Source organism: Papaver somniferum, chromosome 11 (genome assembly GCF_003573695.1).
Source record: "Papaver somniferum cultivar HN1 chromosome 11, ASM357369v1, whole genome shotgun sequence".
In the NCBI taxonomy this organism is placed as follows: Eukaryota; Viridiplantae; Streptophyta; class Magnoliopsida; order Ranunculales; family Papaveraceae; genus Papaver; species Papaver somniferum.
Genome location: NC_039368.1, coordinates 24,825,751 through 24,837,523, shown reverse-complemented (window position 1 = coordinate 24,837,523; position 11,773 = coordinate 24,825,751). Strand labels below are relative to the sequence as shown.

The 11,773-nt window shown below is 36.0% G+C and overlaps 1 protein-coding gene and 1 pseudogene across 1 annotated transcript; both read left to right on the top strand.

Annotated features, from left to right (window-relative positions):
* The first annotated feature begins 694 nt into the window (after positions 1–694).
* On the top strand, positions 695–794 carry LOC113325506 (annotated as a pseudogene).
* A 7,667-nt stretch (positions 795–8,461) lies between these two features.
* On the top strand, positions 8,462–11,192 carry LOC113321757. The gene is made up of 2 exons (XM_026569672.1): positions 8,462–9,843; positions 10,662–11,192. The coding sequence occupies exon 1, from the start codon at positions 8,722–8,724 to the stop codon at positions 9,823–9,825; it is 1,104 nt and encodes a 367-aa protein (XP_026425457.1). The 5' UTR covers positions 8,462–8,721; the 3' UTR covers positions 9,826–9,843; positions 10,662–11,192.
* Positions 11,193–11,773: the final 581 nt, after the last annotated feature.

The window sequence follows — 11,773 nt, the reverse complement described above, 5'->3', positions numbered from 1 at the left end:
GACCAACCTGGGTTTTTAACTCGGAAATAGCCTGACTATTTTCTTGTCCTATCCTGTTACTAGCTTGTAGACTCTGTTCTACGGATAACTGGAATTTTGCAGTTTGCTGAGTTAACAAGGCGAGAGATTCCTCTAAACTTAGGATTTTCTTATCTGACTGATTCTGAAACTGAGCTAGTCCTGAAGGATTCTTAGTATAGCCAAAACCTGGGGGAGCATTAGAATTACTAAACTGACCTTGACTTTGGCCCTTAGACCACGAAAGGTTCGGATGGTTTCTCCAACCAGGATTATAGGTTTCTGAATATGGGTCAATCTTTTGACGGTTATCAAATCTAGTGTTATTATAAAGAGCATTGGCCTGCTCTTCAATATTCTGGCCTTCCCAAAAAGGCTCCACTCTACCACTAGTCTGGCCCACTTCTAAGGCTTCTAACCTTTTTGCTATAGCATTTTGGCATCTGATTCATAGCCTCCTTCTACCCTATTAACGTTTCCTCTACTTAAAAGAATTGTTTTCTGGGGTGCCCTACTATTTTCCCATTGCTGGGTTTTTTCGGCGATTTCATTAAAAAATTCCATCGCCGCATCAACAGTTTGGTTTTCAAATCCACCAGTGCATAGAGACTCAACCATGGTCGTTGTGGAATAATCTAAACCCTCATAAAGGATCTGAACTAGCCTAACCTTTTCTAAACCATGATGAGGACACTGGGATAATAAATCATTGAACCTTTCCAAATACCTATATAAAGATTCTCCCTCTTGTTGTGAAAATGTGCATATTTGCGTCCTAATAGACGTGTTTTGTGCCTAGGGAAAAACTTATTGAAAAAGGCAGATGTAAGTTGTTCATATGTCTCAATTGACTCGGAGTCCAAACTATACAGCCACGACTTGGCCTTATCTTTCAGGGAAAATGGGAATAACCTAAGTTTCAAAGCATCATCATCTAAGCCTCTAATTCTTAGAGTACTAAATTTCCTCAAAATCCCTAACATGGTAATAAGGGTTTTCATTTTCTTTCCCTAAAAAGATTGGGAGCATCTGTAAGGTCCCAGGTTTCAGTTCATAGGGTGCCTCCGTTTCAGCTAACTTAATACACGAAGGACGGGTAGTCCTAGTTGGATTCAACAAAGCTTTCAAAGTTGCCATTTCTGGCGCTATCGGAGCAACATGGATTCTCTCCTCAGTCAAAGAACGTTCAAAAACAGACTCTTCAAAAGCCGGACTTTCTAGATTAAGGTAATCGAGACGCTTCGAACTACTAGGTTTCTCTTTAACAAATCTACCTAGTGCGTCTCTTTTACGTTCAGGCATACATAGAATTTTCTAAATTGGAAGGGTAAGCAAACACAGATCAAGGCCGACTCAACCAAATCAAACCTATTGATTTCTAGCAAACAAAAAGCATGATGGCTCCACTTAGATTGTTTCTAGACCAGCTTCTAATCCTTCGAACGGGAATTCGTTACAATTTAAGCAAACCCCTCTGGAATCAATCCGAGTTAACGTAAGTTGAATAGAGGCGAGGGAAGCTCGGTGGAGCTTTGATACCCAAGGCCTCACCGGTATTACAAGGCGGCGCAGTCACGCATTCAACTTACAGAAACCGTCAAGAACTTCGAAGTATGCTTAAAAGAGTAACCAATATTTTTCGAATGACTTTCCTGTTAAGCTCGTTACCCTATCGGTCTCGTTCTAGTCAAAATTTTAGGCTTAGGTTCGCGTAGGTTACGTGTTCCTAAAGCGGGCAAGAAGAGAACGGTGATGAAATCCGAACCCTTATCTTGTATGGCCAGGCCTTGCCCTTTACTAGAAAAATAAATGTCCGTATTCAGTCCTCAACATATATGCATACGAAGGAGTCCAGTAACTCGCTGACAGGGGATTCGTGAGTGTTTAGAATCTTACCTCCGTTCCAGACGGGGGATGAATCGGTTGTAGTCGACTCGGGCCACTGACTCCGATGTCTAGTGTACGAACCCAAGGTGCAGAGACAATATCGTAATTGTCCTCCTTCTCTGCAAACAGTTTATATTTAAAGTACCCGTAGGGTAATAGAAAAAACTAATGTCCCAAAGTCCAAAAGTCCAAAAAAATAAAGAAAAATTACAAAAATAATAAACCCTAATACAGTTTTTTTTTTAAATAAAATAAACAAACCCTAAACTAAAATTGTCTAAAATAAAATTGTCTTCTTTTATGTTCTTTTTGCTTTAATCTTTAGCTCCAATTCTTTATGAAATCACCAAACTCCTTGGCTCAATTTTCTTTATGATCCAGAACCTGTAGACACAAGATAAATACCCAAAAACATAAAAAAGAACAAAAAAAAATAATCTAAAACACTAAAAACAAGTCCGCGTCGGCGGCGCCAAGAATTGATGGGATTTGTAGATAGTGATAAAAGTGGTTCGATTCTCAGACTTGTGAAGGATATTAATTAGACTTAAATTCTAATATTAAAATAGAAAACTCACTAAAAATTATAGCAAACTCAATCAAAGATGATATCAATACTAAAAGAAACACTGAGGCTAAGATTCCACTATTTTCCAAGTTCAAAATGATTAAACCAATACTTATATTTATGCAATTTTCTTGTTTAATTTGATTCTAAAATATTGCAACAAGTAGATTTTCAAAAGTAATAATTGTAAATACCAAGTATGAAGCATCAAAATTCTTAAAACTAAGCATACTCCATCAAAATAGATCACAATCACTCAAATAAAAATCATATTCAATAATAGTTCAAGGCAAATAATCATATAATTATTGCAAATAAAAAGATAAAGTAAAATATACCACTTTTTGTTGGAAAAATAGCTTCCTCTATCGCCTCAGCAATGGGGTTTAGATCCTCATATTAATCACTTGCTTAAAATATTGGTTTCTGGTTCAAAAGTTGATTAAAAGGAATGAAGACAATAAAACAGACAGTTTGCAACGCTGTATTGGCGCTACAAAGAAGCTGTTACAAACGACGAACTGTTACAGAGACCTGTTAGTTACTGTAGCAGTGTTACAAATTGAGACGCCTAAGTGTTGAGATATTAAGTCTGACAAAACGACTGTTTTGAATGGTGTTTGTTCTTCAGCTTCTTCTTCTTCTCCTGCTGGTGTAACTCGCTCTGCAACTCGACTGATTCTTCTCTGTTGGGTTCTAAACTTCTCCTAAGGTTGCCAAACTCCAGACTTTTCTTCCTTGACCTCACCACAAGCTATATATACATCTCCGGGAAAAAATATCTCGATTAATCATTCCAATATTATCTATTTTCCTCCACCACAAGTTTCGGGAATAATTCTCTCCAAATCTTTCTTTACGCGTCTTCTGGCGTATTTTACACTTTCCAAACTCTTCAAAGGATGTACTGATATCGAATAGAGCATCTTAGTTACTCATCTGGCCACGTAACTTCCATAAATAGAGAAACAAATCTCGGAAACTTTATCCTTCGCTGTTTTTACGTAACTCACGTTACTCTCCTATTTCTTCGAAACCAAACTGCTTACCGTTCCTATCTTGTCGCAAATTGTTGGTCTGAATTTATTGCCATGAAAAACTCCGACTATACCTCTCTCGAATCCTTCCCTGAAAACCCGAAAAACCCATCCTCCACTGTTTCAATCAAACTCGATGATCCGGCCCTACTTAATCAAATCTGATGGACCTATCCACCCTGTTTAACCTTAAGAAGTTTGTCCCAACCAATATTAACGATTGAGTCTCTTTAAATCTTGCCGAAAAATCCAACCCTAAGTCTGAACTTTGCTGGACAAACCTTCCCTCCAAATTTGAGATTTGAATAGTTGAAGATGACCTCCCCTTATCTGTGATTGGTCTCCCTTAAGCAATTGGGATATAGATAGCCATAGGATGCCCCTTAGTAACTGGGTGCCCCTTATCCAAACTCAAGGGTCCGTATAGCAGTTTCCTCCGGGTGCTTTTATCAACTTTTCGAGCCAATTTTTTCCAAAAATGTTTATTGGCCAAAAATACCTACAAATAAATAAAACACCATAATAAGTACAAAAATGAGCCCTAACAATATATAGAATCGAGACAAATCGGACACAAAAATGTGTCTATCAGGTAACAGATCACTCTACCTTCTTAAAGCAAGTCCAGTGGAGGCTGGCGAAAACGACTATATGATGGTCCATGTGTATAGGTAAAGTAAGTTTCTCAAAGATGAAAAAATCGATTGGTCATGGTTTGGTTGATATTCCCAAGTTAAGTTCAGGCTTGACTGAACTTGAGTCGTTTATCAGTTAAACTAGAGCCGGTCATCCATGGTTTGGTTGACAACAACTGCATTTTTGACCATTATCCGACGACTATATATGTGTTCTACCTAAGCTAATTAATCTCCTCGTATCCACCAACTAGCACACACAACTATTATCTATTTTATTTTTCACAAAAAATTGATCAAATTTCTCCAATATATTACTTGTTTCCAGTATTTTCAATTAAGATTTTTTTCTTATGGATCATAATTTGGAAAATGAAGAAACATATAGAGACGTGCTAGTCTTTATCCAACAACAAAAAGCTTTTATGCAACTATTGGGTCAGATAGATGAGCAAACAATGACCAACGGCGTGATACACTTATACACATGGCGAATACTGCGAGCTTTAGAACCAATATCAGTATGATGTAGTGGGGATTTCGAGATAAAGGATACCAACAAATGATGAATTTTTATTTTAAAAACAAATGTATATACTCTGATAAAGATTTTCAACTTCGCTTTCGCATTGCCTTATCGCTTGTTCATTAAAATTATTGGAGTGATATTTTTCAGATAAACCCTAAATTCAATTATCAATTTGACGCACAAGACGTACGAGGACATAGTCGTCAACAAAAGGACATTACAACCCTAAGAATTTTATCAAGTGGGTATCCAGCGGATGCCTGTGATGAGTGCATTTTTATGGAAAAGTAATTGCATATGAAAATCTTAGTATGTTTTGCATAACTGTTGTCAACCATTTTGCTTCATGTTTTATAGGGTAACCAAAACGCATGATGATGTCGAATGACTATTAAATGAACATGCGAATAAAGAGCTTTCTCATAATGTTGGGTATCCATGATTGTGTGCATATGGTGTCTCATGAATATCCTTATGCTTGACAAGGTAATTATAATGACTGCTATACAAAACCAACTATTGTTCTGGAATCTGCGGCTTCTTAAGATTATTGGATATGGCATGTTTTTTCGGACTCCCAAATTAAAAAAACAACGTCAGTATTTTGCATAAATTGCATTTATTTGAAAAAGATGTAAAGTATGGAGATGCTCCAACTGTAAATCTCATTGTCAGCGACAATAACTATAACATGGGATATTTCCTGGCAAACAAAATTTATCAAGTGTGGTCAAATTTATCTCAAGATTTTATCGAGTATTTGGAATTTTGAAGAGGAAATCCCCCATTATTTTTCGACCACATCATTCATCTAAACTATTAGAAATGAATAGGGGAATTAATGCTCACCTGCATCATTCAGCACAATATGGCAATTGAGAAAAGCTGAAGGGATATCGGTTGGACAAGTTCCATATACAAATTTGAAGCGTGTTGTTTTGCCGCTCCATGGAGTGCTTGCAAAAGACTATATAATGGTAGAAAAGAAAATTCGAAACAAGGTTTATATTTAAGATTAATGGAGGATCTCACTACACACATTTGATCTGAATTTGGAAGAAGAAAGCCTCACAGGGTTTAGTTATTTTTTTTTATATAAAAGTTAGTTATCATCTTAATCATATTAGTTCTTTGAAATTCAAACTGACATATACACTGGAAATTTCTTTATGAACTAGCTAACTATTACATTCAAATTGACACTAGTAATAAACAAGTGTAATATCATCATTGATATCCCAACTAAGGGATACTCCTTATGCCTTTTATGCCTAAATTTCATCAAATTATCCATCTTGCCAGACTTATGGTTGTGAAACATATTCCTCTCATGTGTGCAGTAAACAAATTCTTTGCAACCGCGTTACGACCTTTCCTCATTTTCTTACATACTACAATTTTAACAATATCAGTTTTTTCTTGTTTTTCAATAAATTCTTGAATGTTGAGTTTTGAAGTTAATGATTGTGGGCATCTTGAGTGCCTTTATGTTCCTTCTTGCTTACCTGGTTAATCATATCTTTCTGAGTTTCCATTAACATTAAGATTAGAATTTCCGTGTTAGGATCCGCCAACGTTGGATTGAGGGTTTGAGTTTGTATCTGTTGAAGAATAAGGATACCCCGCTTGTTATTAAAAAGCTGATAGTCTCATAAGATAATTCTATTGGTACTTGATATCCTGACAACATATCAGGGACATATTAGTTCAGCTTTCCACGAACATGGAAACACACTCCATGCTTGGAACTCACATTTCTTGTTTTTGGCCATTCCTCTCAAGTTTTTCATTCCCGCGGTTTGAAAAATTACTTATTACACCAAACGTAACCCATTTTTAATATAAACTAAGCAATTTGAAATTGGGCTTATAATACCAACTTTAGCATCACTGCTTATTTTGCAATGATTCATTTGCATCATCAAAGTTACCCATTATTTATGTCTTTGCTGATTGTATTAAAACGACCCGATAACCCAACAACATCACAATTTTTCAGATTCCCAGTTTCATGATTAAACTGTTTAAAAATATTCACTCAAATCGTGTTTTGTATAGGATAAAGCGTAAATGTTAGATAACCTCTGGAAACAGCCTTACCTTCATCTATACCATATTTTTGTTGATGTATATTGTGTTTGTGACAAACCTGCAATTATTTTGGAATTTCAGTATAACACCATGAGTTTAAAAGAGATTTGTTCAATATTGTGGGTGTAGCAGGTGTGACTTTAGAGTTGGAATAGTTGTATTTGTAGAGATTGAAAGTTTGGCAGTGCTACGAGCTGTTTTATGGACAAGGGAGAAAGGAAAACACAAAGTATATCTTATTAATGTTGCAAAACTAGTCTTACATTAACTAAACACAAAATTGGTTAAAAAGATCAAAATCAACAATTTCTGGGTGAAATGGACAGTTAGATTTTGGTACTGTTTAAATGGACAAAAATATAAAAATAGGCAGGATGTAACCAGTTTCATCGTGCCCATTTTCAAATATTTTTCTTATTTTTAATTTACACAGGATGTATCCAGTTTTATCCTTGCTATTTTTTAAATTTAAGCTAAGATGAAACCAGTTTCATCCTTACTATTTTTTTGGCCATTTCACCCAAACTATTTTTTACCCGTCCATTTGAACCGTAATTTAAAAATATTTGGACAAATGATCCATTTTCCGTTAACTAAATAGTAATAATAACTAGATATGTTGGTTTAATAACTCTTTTCTAGATGATTGCAAGCCGGTCTTAAATTCTTTTTCTTTTATTAGATTTGAATTTCTGAAGAAAAGAAAAACTTACAAGAATGCTCGATATGGTAGAATTTATTGGGAGAATATCAAATTCCATATAGGACAAAGCAACACCTATATAGGATTTGATATCTTCCGGGTGACATGATATCCCATAACCCCTGTTAGCAGCCATACAAAAACCGAGTGAATCATTCGATTTAGATGGGTAATGAGTCATTCATAGGGCGACATTGGCGTGTAAGTAAGTTGATAAACAAATGAGATCATTGAGATGCAAAAAAAAACAGAGTCCCATCCGGACATCGAGAACATGCACGCATACATTATAATACTCTCCAGACGATAATATTCATATACTAATAAAATTCAAGATCTGCTTTCCGGCAAGAGGTGTAAAAGTGTCGATAGGAAGAGTCGCAGACAGGGTAAAGCATCTTCCAATTAAAAATAGGCAATTAAATAGGTAGTGATTACTACGTTACACTTGTTTGTGCATTTGCGGGGAAGACTTGCGTTTTACTGAACAGACCACCATAGATTACTCTAACGAAAAAGGATAAGATGTCTCCATCTCTCAATATCGCTAGATGCGTAAGCAATTGGATGATTGATTTCCATCAAATATAACTTATCTTTTGTGACGTGCGAAATGTACAAAAGTATCTTATTTTTCATTCGCTAAAATGCGCGCCTATACTTTCATGTTTATCACTGTGTGACTCATCGTCTGAGTCATTCATTTGTCGACAGGTCAAAAGTGTTTAATTAAATTTAACTGCTGCTAATGAACTGAAAAGTGTTTGATTCCCTTATCTCTAAACTACGGTTAAAAAATAGAATTAGTTAATCAAACCCCCAGTCAAAACAGTCAATGTTTGTTTGACTTCCAAAAACAATCTAGAAACTGGGAGTACATTAATTAAGCACATATTAATGTACATAATCAGTCCATTGAATTTTTCAATTTAATAATGTCAATATTTGTTTTCCCCCAATCTCCTCTTTTTCGTCTTCCTCTTCCCCTCCTCCTCGTCCAAAATCTTTACTGCTCTTTCTTTTTCACTCTGCTCATCTTTTCCCCCCTAAATTATCTCTCTAGGATTCCCTTTGTTAAAAACCCTAAAATTTTAATTTAATCAAATTAAAGTTATCTTTTCGATATCCTACAAAAACCCACGATCCCCTTTCCTCCTCCCTTTGTCACTCCTCCTCATGAGAAAAAACCCCTAACAAATTTCAGTATCTGGGTCTCTCTTTCTGTGTTTGTATTGTATCTCTAAAAATTCACCATGTTTTCTACACCATATGTATTGTTCTTTGCTCTGTTACTTTCGGTGCCATTGATATTTCTTCTGGCACCTAAAATTCTCCCACCAAAACATCAACCAATTTCTCTTCCTGATGAACTTGATGATCTTGCTTTATTTCGAAGAGCATCTCTAGCATCCATGAATCATCCGCAATCAAAATCATCAATTTCACATCTGGGTACAACAAATCCACCACCGAAAATCGCTTTTCTGTTTTTGACAAATTCTGACCTAATTTTTGCTCCTCTTTGGGAAAAATTCTTCAAAGGGAATGAAAAATTGTATAATATTTATATCCACGCAGATCCATCAATCAAAATAACACCTCCTGGTGGTGTATTTAATGGAAGATTTATAGCAGGTAAGAAAACAAAACGTGCATCTCCAACTTTGATTTCTGCTGCTAGAAGGCTTTTAGCAACTGCTCTTCTCGATGATCAATCAAATACGTTTTTTGCTCTGGTTTCTCAACACTGTATTCCTCTCCACTCATTTCGATTTGTTTATCACTCGTTATTTGCATCACCTCATACCGAGTCATCTTCAAAATCTTTATCAACCGAGTCATGGGTAACTCGTTGGAATCGTCGTGGTCAAGTTAGATACAGTAGTTTTATTGAAATTCTGGGTGAAGAACCAACTCTACGGGATAGATACACAGCAAGAGGAGAAAATGTAATGATGCCTGAAGTATCGTTTGATGATTTCCGTGTTGGATCACAGTTTTTTATACTAACTCGTCGTCATTCATTGCTTGTAATTCGAGATCGAAGGTTATGGAGGAAATTCAGATTACCTTGTTTAAACAAAGAATCTTGTTACCCAGAAGAACATTATTTTCCTACTTTGTTATCTATGGAAGATCCAAAAGGTTGTACTCATTTTACACTAACTAATGTAAATTGGACTGGTAGTACTGGTGGTCATCCTCATGAATACAAGCCAGGGGAAATCAGTGCTGAACTTGTTTACAGACTTAGGGTTTCAAATTCAACTTACTCCTATCTGTTTGCAAGGAAATTCAATGCCGATACTTTGAATCCGTTAATGGAGATTGCTGATACCGTCATTTTCAGAGACTGAAAAATTCTCAGCAATCAGGTAATAATTCTTTTCTCATTTCTCCATTGTTTGTCTTCTCAGATTTAGAAATTGTTTTCAAAAATCTGTATAGATTTGTTTAGTGAACTCAACCTGTTTGACTCAGTTTAGAATCGCCGAGTTAACTCGTTTGGGGGAGTATAGGATAGGAAAATGGGAATCTAGAATGTGAAACCGTTAAAACGATTTTTTTGCTTAATTTCATCCATAAATGTCGGTTTCGAATTAACGGTTCTTGTCTAGTCAAAAATATAATCCTGGTTTTGAGGTATCTGACTGTCTATAAATAAGCATTTAGAGCCACAATATCTATCTACGTTACCTGGTCCTGAACCGTATTTTTCATTTTGAATGCCGATTTTCCGTTTACAGCCTGTAATTGATGTTTGCTGTACCATTTATGGACTCGCCAACAGTTTTGATTGTTGCGTCACTGAGATGTCCATTTTAGTGAATTATTGTTTGTACATCGCGTCCAAATTAGCGGGAAAATATGCACTTTTCTGTTAGTCAACGTTATTTTCTTTAGCCTTTATCAGATAGCTCTGTTAGTTTCCAATCTTCAAATATCCTTGCCTCATGTAAAAGGAAGGCTTTATGGGGGTAACGTGGTCTTTTTCTAGTGAGTGTAGCTGTCGGTGGATTAATTTTGACACAGAATTATGGTTAAAGTCAACATCATGAATAGAGGATTTTCTTTGGTAGATTTGTAGTACAGATTTCATTGAATTTTTTGCCGTTGATAAAATTGTTGTTAGGTGATATTTTTTCATAAATCTGACGTACTGAGTGACATGTCTTTTTTTTTTTTTTTGCAGAAACGTGCTACTGGAAGTGTCGAAAGTGTGGGAGTGAGTTGACTCAGTGAGTGAGCTAGAGCCAACGAGTTTGAGGCTGTATTGTAAAATGAATTGGGCAACTTGGAAATCCGGGTAAAAATAAGGATCTTCTCGATCCTGCTGGGATGTTTTTTCTCTCGCAAAGCAAGAGAAGAACGAATGAAGCATCTTAAAAAGATGAAGAAGGTCGAATCCCAGGCCCAGAACCAGACCCAAATAGCAGCCCAACTTGAGCCAAGTTCAAGTCAGGTTTTCTTTTTTCATAGTTTTAGCAAGAAAAAGAAATGAAAACAAAGCAAAAAAAAAAAAGGGAGGTTTATGTTTAAAATTGTCCGTGGTTTTGTATATATATGTTTGAATGGAATCGTTGTTGCTCAGTATAAGTCAAACTGTTCTTTTCATTTAAGGTTCAGGAAATGGGAAACAAAAGTGAATGGTTTTGGGACTATTGTAGAGAATGAAAAAAAGAAAAGGTGGAAGGAATCAGCCCCATCAATGCTTTACTTGCAACTCTTTGAATGCCCCTTTTGTTTCTTTTTTGTAGCGTGTTGAGAAAAACATTTGTAGAAAGATGTATCTTTAATGGGAATTGAGGAAAATGAAAACCAAATATTCTCTCTAGAGTAATCTCTCTTTTGTCTCTACTGCCTCTTTTTCAATTTCAAGCTTTCGTTGGTTGCTTCACTCTCTTCTAGCATCGTATTCCTTCCTTCCCCTTCTTAATGGTTCTCTTCTTCTTCGTAGGTCCCTTTACGGTTCCAAAGCTTTTCTTGTTATACAATTTCCAAAGCTTTTCTTGTTAGCACCTCGCAGCGGGATCACAATAGAGCTACAAAATTTGATATTTCCCGCCAAGAATTTTGTCCGACAGGTGAGAGCATCTTCCCGCCAAAAAAGGTTCCCGGTACAGCAGCCTCCTCCGCGTCATGGAGACTATTTATACACTGCCCATATCATCTCGTAGCACATTTAGGGATCCGATTATCCAAAAATAAGTAGTAGGAATTATTCTATCTTGCAAAGGGGGAGTAGGGAGGACCATGATTGATGTTGATTGATGGAGTATTTCTTAGACTCCAAACTATCCAAGC